This window comes from Symsagittifera roscoffensis, chromosome 4 (genome assembly GCF_963678635.1).
Source record: "Symsagittifera roscoffensis chromosome 4, txSymRosc1.1, whole genome shotgun sequence".
NCBI lineage: Eukaryota > Metazoa > Xenacoelomorpha > Acoela > Convolutidae > Symsagittifera > Symsagittifera roscoffensis.
In genome coordinates, this window is record NC_087065.1 from 52271067 (window position 1) to 52283800 (window position 12734).

Genomic DNA, 12734 nt, shown 5'->3' on the forward strand with positions numbered 1-12734 from the left:
ACCCTGTTTTTAACGGCGTTTGCGTATTTTAGGTATTTTGAGACCTGAGTATGGGGGCGTTCTTATTTTCTGGAGTTGGGGGGAGGGGGGGGGGGGGGAGGTGGTATTTTCGTAGTGGCCTTTAAGCTGTAACGCGGGTTTAAGTCTCATATCGCAAGTGAACCGAATTGGCTCCGACCGCTTGAGGTAGAAAAACACAAGAGATAGTGTCCCTGACTCTTGAGCCAATGGTTATAGGGCCTATTTTTCTTTAACCTCATATGTGACTTAAGTAGGCGACTGTTACAACTCGTTTTTTTTTGTTATGCTCGTGCTTCTCGTTTTAAAAAAAGGCAGATTGCAGCTCAAAGAGTACGAAAACAGCTCGTTAGGTCAATAAATCGAAAACAAAATTAATAGATTGGACAAAAATAACCGATTCAACTACAACTTTCAGAATCACACATGACCACCTCTGAAAATTTGCTGTACAATGTGTACAATCACAATGACTGGTGTGTGGAATCAGAAGAAATAACCTTCCGTTTACCATACTCATTCAACGTTTCGGTTTGGTCTATTCTAAGGACTGCTGGGTCATTAATTCGATCAAACGTAAATAATGTCGTTTTCCCACTGAATCAGATATTTCTGCGGATAAAAGAGTTCTCACTCGACTGGAAGGTAGATTACCACGATGCATCAAAGTTGCTAGCAGTTGCAAGTGAACGAGAAGTATTCTTGCTGTCTTTTGAATCTGGTTTTTCAACAGTGCTTGCTAGCCATCAGATCACGCGAGACTATAATCCTAAATGGGCGCTTCTTCAGTGGGCTCCAAACGGTGGCCATTTGATTCATACCTCCAGTAAAGCTCATTTGACTGTGTTTGACCGCAAGTTATCCCAAATTGCTTCCATTTCAATTTACGGCGCAGAGAGAAACCTAAACCCACAAGAGCGAAACACGCTGGATGTTTTTGACACTGTTGACAATGGAAATTGTGTTTGTGCTATTGCTTTTAAGGAGGAGTCATCACTGGAAAACGCTTTTCTCAATATTTATTGTCTCAGTTTCCGAGGGTTGTTCAACTCTTTCATTTTCGACTACTCATTAAACGATCTACAGAAGTATTTTACCGTAAACCTATCTTCCTTCTACATAAATGGTGGTGTTTTCAGTATGATTTTTTCTAAAGTACATGATATTTTTGTTACCGGATCTTGTTTCGACATGTGCTCCGAAGAAATAAAGGATAGTACACAGAATGGCCTACACGCCTGGAAGCTTGTCGCCGAATCGCCATGGCTGTTAAATTTTGCTTTGAACGACAAAAACACACAGAAAATGCGAAATAAACCTTGGTTTGGTAAAGGGACTAATTCGGAACAAATTGATGGAGCATTTCGATTAATTTTGTCTGGCGATGAAAGAACAGTATTTTCCTGCAATTGGATGGGAACTGTTTCCCAATGGTCCATGCCAGGTTTGCTTTTGATTCGGAGGATGAGTGCGGTAGGCATATGCCAATCACCATTGGCTGATACTGAGGCAAGTACTTACAATCGATCGATGACCATGCTTCGAAACGATTTGCATGATTCCGTGAATAATCTGCAACTATGGGGAGATGAGGAAGTAGTCTTCATGAAGTTTTCAGGGCTTACAGATTTGCAAAATATAACCACAATGGAATCAGTAATTGGTAAATGTGAAAAGTTTCCTCCAACTTGTGAAATAACTAAGGTTTTTGAAACTGACGGTGGTCACAAAGCATTTATTGGGTTGGAGCTGGAAAAAAAAGTATCGACGATAAAAAGAAAGTTTAGATTGAGCGATTCTTCTGACAATGAAGATGACGATGATGACGACGATGATGATTCCGATGCAGAAACTCCTGAGACGTACAAACAGCAAGGATCTAGATACTTGAAACAGGGACTTTATTTCCTAACTGAAAGTGACCATTTCCAGCCTCCCAAAAAGAAGCCGAAATTAATCACCAAAACATACAGAATATTTTCCTTTCAGTCCACTACTCCTGAGGCACTCTTTAAAATAAAGCTTCAAAACGAAGAGTTCGGAGAAGCTCTAACATTGGCAAAAATGTTTAACTTAGATGCAGATCTGGTTTATATGCGACAGTGGAGAAAGTACCCGGTTTCGAATGCTACAATTCAGGACTACCTGCGTAAGATCTCAAAGCGTCATTGGATTCTAAGGGAATGTGTCAATAGAACCTCGAATGATCTAGATGCGATGAAAGCACTGTTGAATTACGGGCTGATTGGCACTGAAGTAGAAGTTGTTTTAGACATAGGCAATAAAAGTGCACAACAAGACCCTACGGTGTCAAATTTTGATCTAAGAGTTGAAGAGGATATTCTGACAGAGGACGATTACGCATTTTTGTCGCGACAAGAAGTAGCCGAGAAAAAGGCGAAGTACCGAAAAGAGAAAATTGAAGATCTTTTAACTGAGCTAGAAAAAGTTGATGCACTCAATTCAGAGCAGAAGGAAATTCTCAGAACTAGATTAAGACTGGTTCACTATTTGCACACGCTGATTCTATACGAAGAGGTTTTAGGCGGGGCTGAAAAGGCATCTCAGAAATTTTCAGCAGACGAATTTTCAGATCTTCGTGACCAAACTTGGCTGAAGACCACAATCGACTTCGCGCAAAGTTGCGATTGGCAAGCAGTAGACACGATGTTTATGCATGTAAAAGAGTTGGAGCAATACAGGTTGCTGATTTTGTCAAACTTTCCCGAAACAACCGATATCTCGGAAATCGCAGAGTTGTTGCCGTCAGTATCCGATAATGGGCGAATTAAAATTTTGTTCATGTGCGAGCAATTTGAATCTGATTGGATCGAATCTCAAATAGTGAAGAAACTTTTTGACGAAGAGTTAAAATTGAACTCGGTTGATAAAAATCAGATCCCAAAGATTTTATTACCGGAAAAATTGACCCCAGCTAGCTGTGGAGAATGGTTTAAATATAGAGCGAGAGAAATTGAAAGTTGCACTGGGTTGCTGAAGAATGCATGTGATTTGCTGAAACATGGCGTTGATAGTGAAATCCCAGGAGTGATTCAGTTAGTTACTGATATGCAGCTTCTGAATGATTTTGTGTGTGATAAACAAGCGAACATGCTGATTCAGTTCTCAGAGTTTGAAGCAATGTCCGACTTCGACAAGCTGAACGTAATAGTTCAAAGCGCAACCTCTGAAAGTATTGTGAAAGATGTTGGGAAATTTGTTAAACCTAGATTGAATACATTGAGTGGAAAGAAACACGAGGAATTATTTCGACAGCTTCTCATATCGATATCAATACAAGGTCTGGATAAATTGGTCCGAATTTTCGAAGCTTCAAAGCCAAAAACTTCAGAGCCGCTTGAAACCAACCAGTTGAGTTTAATGCGAAACGCGGTTGATTGTGTGTATAACTGTCCAAGAACTGATCAGCTCTCTCAGGCTTACGCTATCCTCAACTGTCTCCCACTGCGCTCATCGGGAAACTATGGTCCTCAGTATGACCAGGTTTTTGAGGACATTGACTCTTTGGAAATCCATTTAGAAGCAGCTAGCATTCTGAACAAATTTGAAATCTCCAAATCAGTTGTGTTTTACAAGCAAGTGCAATACGACAAGGTCGAAAGTTTAAAAATTTTGAATGAGTTAATGGCAACATTGGTGAAACAAGAACGGAAAATGAGCTCAGAAGATTGGCTGAATTTTCTAGTGCACGATTTGCTGCAATTGCAGGCAAAATTGATGAAAAAGTTGTCGGGACAGGAATGTTTCCGTATTTTTATAACACAATTACTGAGAGCAGATAATTCAAAACTGACCAAACTAGCGCTGAGGTTCATGGCGCTTTCTCAGTCTGAAAAAACAAGGGAGTTCTCATACGCAACTGCGGCCAATTTCAAACTGTCGTTCAAAGAATCGACAGAGGTTCTTTTGAACGTAGCCCAAGAGTTCGTCGACTCGGCGTCATCTGTCAATGACTCATCTCTGTTAGGCGCGGTGTCGCTTCTGAAGACAATTCACAGCCCTCCAAAGTTTATACAAGATGAGAAAGACTTCATAGAAATGTTGACGAAGCTGCAGCAGTATAGCTGTAGTTTGCTGCCGGTGGTTATCCGAGACAAGTATGATTATGAGAGTCTCGTTAAGTATGTTCTAAAGGAAAATGTAGGCGCTTATACCAATTGGACAAAAATTCTGAAGATTGCTACCCTCTTCAAATCTCCAACAAAATCTGTTTCAAATGACGAGAAGAAAGCGCGGGTTTGTGCTATAATAGCCGAAAGCGCCTTAGCCGACAAGTATATTGACCTGGCGCTAGAAATGTGTCTTCAATTAATTGACCTGAAATACAGGAAAGCTTGGACGTTCTGTTGGACTTTAGTTCAGAACGAAGAACTTAAAGACTTGGAGGTGAAGTTGAAACTATTGGCATTTACGATGTGTTACTGCGATGAACAGGTCTTGACTGATGTTGTTCGAATGAACAACCGAGTTATGATTCAAGTTACAAGCCAAAAAGTAGATGAAGCGCAGTTGAGTTCTAAATCGGAGTCGACTGTCAAACTTTTCCCTGTTTTGGGAACCTTGGAAAAAACGGGTAAGGAGTTTTTCAAGGAAACTCAAGATAGCACTCAGAAATTTTTGACGTCACAAGGTATCAGTTTCCACGGTGATACAGCCAGTGCCTCTTCGTTCAGCGATTTTGGTTTGAGAGGAATCCATTTTTTAGACACCGATCTTGTATCGGCAGAATCAATCAAAATGTTTGATCATGAGATCGCTGAGCCCAGCCAATGTTTCAAACAACTAGTTGAAAGACCGTACTGGGATGTTGCCAACGAAGAAAACGATTCAGAAACTCTTCAAAAATCCTTACTGGACTGTGCCTTAGAGTGTTTCGATGTGGATTTGACTCTCAGTCTTTTCTTCCTTCTGGCTTGTAACAGCGAAGCATCCGTAGACTCTATGAAATCAAAATTGCCTCAAAACGAAAGAAGCTCAAGTTTCCTACTTTTAGCCTACACATTGCTAAGAAAAACGAACGATAGTAGCAGAGACTTCGATGTGATTGAAATGGTAAATAAGAAACCTTACGATTTGATCAATTCTGAAGTGAATGCTTTAAAAACAGAGTCGGAAAATTGTTCCAGTCCAGTTTTAAAGGCCCTTGAAAAACTACAATCATTAGTCGAGGCTTCGAAACTGGGCCAATTAGTTTCAGAAGTTGACACCTCGAGATTCTCGACTGACGAAGAGTACAAAACGAGTACAATTTTAGGCTTGGCTGCCAATACTGATCCGAAGTTAGTGGCACTCTCTTTAGAATTAGCTGAGCGTCATAAAGTAGATGTGTATAAAGTCAGACTACATACCCTTCTTCACGTTTTGACAGATAGCAAATACAGAGTAAATGACATTAAACGACATCTGAAAGAAATGAACTTGATAGAAGACCTCAAGTCGAAACCGGAAGATGTCGTGAAACTGTTGGAGACAGAAGTTTTGCCACTAATTCATCCGTCGGATTTTGAAAAATTGAAAGTTGTTTTTGAAATCTTGAAGTCTGGCAATGTAACAGAGTCTAGATTGTGCCAGAAAGCCGAATTGCATATCGAAGTTTTGACAGCCACTCAAAAACTTGCTCCTAGTTTACCATACAAAGATCTCATTAAAGTTGAAAATGACTGTGATTTGAACGAGCTGGTCTCGAAGTATTGCACACAGAAAAATTTCACCGAACTGTCTCAAACTCTAGCAAAAGTTCCAAACACTGCAAAGCCGATTAGCCGCAGCAAAATTCTCTATTTCTATTCTAGTAGGCTATTTTATGAGCTCGAACACAAATCAAGCAATGAATATGGCGACCTTATCAATAGCGTGAAGTCCTGCATTGATCTAATGCAACTTGAAGATGTTCAACATACTGCGAATTTAGTTGCTTTCCAAGAAGATGATATAAGAGTTACTGACCTTCCATCGGTTTTGGCACTGGTCCGAAAGTGCTTAGCAGTTTGCAGGAAAAGTAAAAAGAAATCTGCTCATTCTGAAACTATTCAAAATGTGGAACAAATTTTTGAAGAAATTGAAAAACTAAACAACGCTCCTTTCATGAACAAATGGTTTGCGAGTGACAATGAAATAAAACGTAGTGCGGCTAAGGCTTTTTGGCTTTCAAGAGGCGACATTGAAACTCAAAAGGAAGTTTTGATGGGTTTGGTACTCGCACAGATACCTTTTGAAGCCATAAGCGAAGCCATGAAATCCTTGAAAGTCGGATTTGAACTGACTGAGGTGATTGAAAATGTCATGAGCCGATGCATGGAGGATATTGCAATGTGTCAAAATATAGAACTGGTTGAAACTTCAAAGCCATTAGTCAGTGTTCTGACCAATGTGAAATCTCACTTAAATTCGGAAGACGAAAAGAGTTGCGCGGAAATAAGCGAGGGGAGAATCATTGCTAAATTACGAGAAGTCACATCCATTCCTAATTTGTCAACAGAAGCGAAAATTTTCATTTTAGAAAGAATCGAACATCTGTTTAATTTGAACGAACAAGACTTGAAATCATTGCTCCACGCTAGAACTAGAAATTTGATCGGAAGTTTGTTCTCGGAAAGTGTTTTCACAGAAGATGATCTGAGTTCTGAAAGTGGCCGTTACGATTTGATCTGTGATTTACTGGACTGCAGCGTAAACTCAGCCCAGTTTGCGAAGTTGGTTGAATTGATCGACGCTTGGCCAGCGTTCAAAAGCTACCCTGGAAACCAGCACCCTCTTGTAGCTGTAGCATGCAAATGGATCCAAACTGATTCTAAAGAAGCGATGCAAACGCTCAAGAAGGTCGTGGAATCGAAATTATCTGATTTTGCAGTGAAGCAGTGCTTTGCATCGGTGGTAGATTTTTGCCTGGACTCAGGAAACGAGGAGTGCGCTGTTGTCTTTGGACTGCGGTTGAAAACATCAACAGGTTTCCTGTTGATTTTGAACTCATTAAATTGGAGGTTTTCGGCTTGAAGTTTTCGGCTTTTACAGAATATGAAAAAAAAGCTATGTTCGCAACCCGGTCGGGTTTTTCTCAAAAGAAAACATCAATTTTTGTCACAATTTTTGGCCAGTGGTCGACGATTTTTATCATTGACAACAGCGCTGCAACTGGGTTTTAGGCTTTTTTGGTTAAAAACTTTTGGTTCACAGAACTCTTCTTCTTCGGGTGGTGAGAGTTGTAAATAATAAAGTAATATTGTTTCAGCTCACTTGGATAAAATTGTGGCCATTCTGAATGGAGCTGAGATACAATTCGAGCTACCACAAGACAGTTTCGAAGACGTAATTGAGGCAAATCTACTGCCCAAACTCATGTCCTCCAAGTATTACTCTCTCATAACGGATCACGTGATAGAAGAGCAAAATCAGTCTCTCATGCAAAAAGTGATAAATCAGTTGAACTCCAGAGACCTGGAAATAGAGGCCGCCGACTTCTGGGGAAGATACTCAGACAGTCATCCGACGTTTAACACAGTGGTGTCGGCAGTTGGCTTTTTAAAAAACTGGTTCAAGTCATGAGTTTCAAACAGGCAGGGAAATTGGTGATTTATAACTTGAGGTATCATGAAAAAATAAGTTCGTTAATGCGCTGTATATAAATGTTTAGACATGTACTTCAAATTGGTGCTGGAAGCTAAATAATTAGTAAAATATTAGCTCTCGTAATGAGATTTCCTTAAAATGGATAACAAACAAAAGATTCACATGCCTTGGGGAATCGTAGATAATCTATCAAAAGTGCAAATTTCATCCATCTGGTAAATTTATTGATAATGTTGGTTTTCAGATATTGACCATATTTGTAGTCTTATGTGTGAATAATGCCTGGAGGCGATGAGTTCAGAGTAGGATCAAAGGTCGAAGTAATCGGCAAAGATCTCCGAGGTGTCGTTGCATTCTGCGGACTGACAAGTTTTGCAACCGGAAAATGGATTGGAGTAGTTTTAGATCATCCGAATGGCAAGAACAATGGAACTGTTCAAGGCAAGACTTACTTCTCGTGTCAAGATAACTACGGAATATTCGTTCGGCCGAATCAGCTTTCTCTTTTGGAGGACGCTTTGCCGCCCCCGTCAACGCCGTCACGATCAACACAATCGAAGCTATCAAAACCGACAAGTGCGCTAAAGCCTCCTAGTTCGAGTCTGAAGCCACCACGATCGTCCGCTAGTAGCACCTCTCTCTCCAAATCGACCAGTCAGGTGTCGCTGACTGCTTCAGACGCTGGAGATTCAAAGCAGGTTGCGAAAGAAGACAAACAACATGCAAAAACTCAGGAGACGCCTGCGCCACCGGTGAAACAAGAACCAGAGGAACCCCCCGAATCTGTTATCCTGCCTCCGGAAATGCCTAAGTTCGGTAGCGCGACGACAGATGCTGCACTTGTAGCCGAGAATGAGAATTTGCGAGCCCAAATACAAGATCTAACCGAGAAATTAAACACTATCAAAGTGAAACGAGCAGAGGATCGAGATAAATTGAAAGATTACGGCGCATTGAAAATGCAAGTGAGCATGATTCCCGAGTACAAATCGAAGTTAGCCGAGTTGCAGAAAGAATTGCAGACGACGCAGAAAAAAGCAGAAGAGGCGGCGGCTAGTTTCAATGCAAAAATCGAGGAGTACCAGGACGTTGGAGATACCCTGGAAATGTTGACCCTGGACAAGGAAATGGCGGAAGAGAGGTGTGACACATTGAAGTACGAAAACGAGACTCTTATTTTGAGAGTGAGTGAGTTGGAATCTGATTTGAAGGTCATTAAGGAAGAGATTCAGTCGAAGGGGACAGAAGGCGTGGCTTCTGATTATGAGTACAAGCAGTTGGAGGCACAATGTACACGGCAAAAGGAAGCTTTGCTGAGACTTCGTGAACTGATGGCGGAACAGAATGCAGTCAAAGACGCCTTTGAAAAAGACCATAAGAGGTTGGAAGCTACAGTGGCTGCCTTGACGGCAGAGAAGGAAAAGTTAGCGAGTGAGAAGAAAGTGGCTGAAGAAGAATCATCTAACTTGAAAGAATCGGTGGACGCTGCGTTTGGATCGGAAAAAATGATTGAAATGCTGACTTCGAAGAATTTGGAACTGGAAGAGAAATGTTCACAACAAGAGGAAAATATTGCTGAATTGGAAGAGTTGATGGAAATGAATAATGAAATTGAGGAGAACTTCAAGCAAACAGAGCAGGGGCTGCGGGAAGATATCGACATGAAAGAATCGGAGTTGAGAGCTCTTAGTACGAAAGCGGACCACTTAACTGCAGTTGTGAACGATAGAGAAAACACTATTCTCAAATTCCGAAATTTGGTGCAACAGCTCAAAGAGGAAATAGAGACTCTAAAAGCTAGTCAGAGTGAAAATGCTGCAGAAGAATCTGGAAAAGGCGCGGATGAAATGAAAGTAATTTCTCCTCAGTCTTTCTCGCAGCCGGTTCCGCTACCCTCTGCGCTCAACGCGGAGTTGAAGGCAAAACAAACTGCACAAATAGTAGTAAAGTCACTAGAATGTGAACTGAAGGATCTCGAACTTAAAGGCCTCGAGGACAATTTATCCTTCGTTTTATCTTATTTGCCAGATACTTTTTCGAAGTCGGCCGGTGATTTGGACTGTATACGAGCTTCTATTTGTCTACCTAGGATGAGTGAAAAAATTAAGCTGTTGATAAAATACGCCAAGCAAAAAAACGGCGCCGTTGAAGAGAGTCTAAGTTCGTCTTCGGAACCAAAGAAACCTTCGGACGCCTCTGAAAGTCCTTCTTTTGCCGTGAACTTGTCAGTCAAATTGCTCAGTTTGAAAGTTCTGCTCGATCAAGTGTCTTTCATTTTGAACTCCTGTTCAGTAGAAAAATTTCTGCGTGTGGGCTCTGTGTACCCGGAAATGCTGGCACACGAGAAATCAGTGGAGGCTTTGATAAATCTGTTCAAAAAGGACCAATTAGATCACACTTGTCGCTTGGACAGTATCTCCAGAGCACAGACATTCTTCGAACAACTGCTGAAAGCTGTGTTTGCTGGAGAGAAAACGAATTTATCCGAAGTGTTTCATAGCTATATTGAAATTTTACAGGAAAGCGCGCAAGTAATTAACTTGAGCTGCGAGAAAGTTAGTTCTTATCTGAACCCAAATCTAGAATTCGATGACTTCTTAATGTACCTCAAAGAGACCATTCAGTTTAGCCAAGACATCAAAAAAGTAGCGAGGAAAACGAAGCGACAGTTTCCTTCGGCGGAAGGCCGGACGTTCAAGGTAACGATAGAGCAAGTAGCAGAAATGCAAAGTTACGTGGAAATGATTCGGCCTTACGCGTATGTGTTTTACGAACTAAGTCGGGAAACGGAAATTGCTTCGTCTGTTTTGAACGAAGGGGAATTTATTTCGAGTGAGCGATTGGCAGAATTGAGAGACCAGTGCATGACCGACGCGAATCAATCGTACGCCGCTATGAAGCCGGTTCCGACTAAAGTCCAAAAATACATTGAACATATTTGTACTCAAGCTGAAGAAGGCGATTTTGAGGAAGTCGACGTGTCACAATATCCCCAGCCGGTTTATCAGCACGCCGAACAAACGAAAGCCGAATTGGCGAACCAAACTCGGACCGCGGAAGACGCCGATATGAAATCAGCTGAGTTGAAGGAAGTTAAAATCAAACTTCGTCAGAAAGAAGAAGAACTTGCGAGCATGAATGTTAAGATAGATCTCATTGAGCAAAAGTCAAAAACGGTACCAAAAGCGATGGAGGAAAAAATGCGTGTGCTGAAAGAAGAAATCGAAAAAGGCAAGCAGGAGTTAGAAAACTGTAAACGGACGCATGCTATAACCTTGAATGGCCTGGACCAGGAAATTAAGGAGCTGGAAACAACTAACAAAGAACTGAAGTCGAAAATTAATGCTGTTTCTATGCGTGGTTTAGTAGGAGGTCTTTCGAAGTACGCAACGAATACAGCTTCAAAGGAAGAAACTTCAGTTAAAGTTGTTGACTCGCCTCTGCTCAGAGACGAAATTTCGTCTCTGAGAAACGCATTGAGGTTCTCACAACAGGAAGTATGGCGCATGCGTGGCGAAAAAATGAGGGCTCAGCTAGCGAAATTGAAACCTTTGAGGGTCCCAGAGAAGCCTATTGGCCTGCAAAGTCAGACCGGGTTCGTCAAGTTGGACGGAGGTGACAAGGCCTCGACTTTGGGATCCCTGACACGTCAAGCATCGGCTTTAGTTTCGGAGTTGGACAGACTATGTGTGAGTCCTCGAGTGGTGGATATTACGAAGAGAAAGGCGGGAACTGTGCCTACCGTGGACAAACTGTCTTCGGTGCAGCAGCTGGTGGCCATGAAAACTCATCATTTGAAAGTGCAGAATAAGCTGGAAACGCTGAGAGAAAAGGTAGGCGAACCTTTTTGGCTTTCTTTCTTAAAACTTTTGTGCTAACTTTTCTAAATGCGCCTACTTCTCTTAAAAGTGCTAATTTTTCGAGAAGTGCTACCTTTTTTCCAAAGGTTTGATGAAAAAAGATCTAAATTCTGAAGAAGTTGGCAAGCGATTGAAATTTTTTTCTAGATTCTGTCGTGGCAGCCGGAAACTGATTTTGGCTGGTCAAATTAGGTTATAAACTGTTAGGTATTTTTAATTTCTCAATTCCAGGTGCTGAATTACACCGCAGTTGAATATCCAGCCAAGAATGGAAACATGGCCAACCCTCAGAATTCTCTGTTCGCAGACCGGGAAGAAATTAAGAGAATCAAAGGCAACCTCAACCCGAATCTAATCGCGAAAATTGAATTACCGTCGAAGTCATCGCAAATTACTGACTCTACTAAAGTCTTTTTAAGCAGAGAGCAATTCTTCGAGCTACATCGATCGTTGTTCAGACCAGAATGAAATAAAAACGGGCTCGCAAGTTGTTGGGGGAAAAGCGGTGATTTTGTACAAGTCTGTTCAGAAGTCAGAATAAAGTAGAAAAAAAATCAGATATCTGATTTCTAGTTTTGCGTGTTAGTTCTCTCAACAAGAATCTAAAAGCTATCATAGGTGTTGTTCATTTTAGATAAATTTTGCTCTTTCAATTACAAATTATATGCCTGAAAAGGTTATTTTTTCTGACCTGAGTTGTACAGATTCATTCCTCATTATTTTGAAAACTCGATTCGAAGGTGGTGTTAGTTAAATTGTAGGAAATGAGGGTCCTTTAATTATGCTTTGTTTGGGTAAAATTAATTGCAAATAATTAACAATTACTTTACTTAAGTTTTTAAAAAGTATTCTTTCAAATGTCATTAAGTGTAGAAGAACGAAGTGATTTTCTTTTATAAAAGTCTTGATGATTGAAATTTTTTTAACCCTGGCGATAAGCAAGGGTATTCCAACCGGGCACTAGACTTTTTCTACGTAAATAACTTGTTCACACAATGGTAAATATTAAGAAAGAAGTTTGAAATGGTAAATTTTAAAATATGCAGCCTATTTGTATTGCCTCTACAGGGCTTGCATATTTTTGACTTTTTTTGAAATTACTTTGGCTGTATGTCAGTTTATTAAGTGTCGGCTTGTTTACCTATAGTTTTTACCCTTGTCTGTGCTTGCGATATTTTTTTCACAAGGTGTGTCGAAGTTTAAAATCACTTCTCCGACCTTGTTTGAAAAATGTAAGGAAAAATCATGAACAAATTTTTGAAATTGTTT

The 12734-nt window shown here is 40.7% G+C and overlaps 2 protein-coding genes across 2 annotated transcripts; both read left to right on the forward strand.

Annotated features, from left to right (window-relative positions):
- Nucleotides 1–440: 440 nt before the first annotated feature.
- On the forward strand, nucleotides 441–7731 carry LOC134843702 (NBAS subunit of NRZ tethering complex-like). Its single transcript, XM_063859939.1, has 2 exons — nucleotides 441–6985; nucleotides 7268–7731. Exons 1-2 carry the CDS (start codon nucleotides 445–447, stop codon nucleotides 7579–7581), a joined length of 6855 nt encoding a protein of 2284 aa, XP_063716009.1. The 5' UTR covers nucleotides 441–444; the 3' UTR covers nucleotides 7582–7731.
- Nucleotides 7732–7853: 122 nt separating this feature from the next.
- On the forward strand, nucleotides 7854–12271 carry LOC134843919 (dynactin subunit 1-like). Its single transcript, XM_063860261.1, has 2 exons — nucleotides 7854–11438; nucleotides 11697–12271. The coding sequence occupies exons 1-2, from the start codon at nucleotides 7884–7886 to the stop codon at nucleotides 11931–11933; spliced, it is 3792 nt and encodes a 1263-aa protein (XP_063716331.1). The 5' UTR covers nucleotides 7854–7883; the 3' UTR covers nucleotides 11934–12271.
- Nucleotides 12272–12734: the final 463 nt, after the last annotated feature.

Coding starts and splice junctions, on each gene's coding strand:
- LOC134843702 (XM_063859939.1), top strand. CDS start 445: ATGACCACCTCTGAAAATTTGCTGTACAATGTGTACAATCACAATGAC. Junction 6,986..7,267: donor GCGGTTGAAAACATCAACAG/GTTTCCTGTTGA, acceptor ATATTGTTTCAG/CTCACTTGGATAAAATTGTG.
- LOC134843919 (XM_063860261.1), top strand. CDS start 7,884: ATGCCTGGAGGCGATGAGTTCAGAGTAGGATCAAAGGTCGAAGTAATC. Junction 11,439..11,696: donor TGGAAACGCTGAGAGAAAAG/GTAGGCGAACCT, acceptor TCTCAATTCCAG/GTGCTGAATTACACCGCAGT.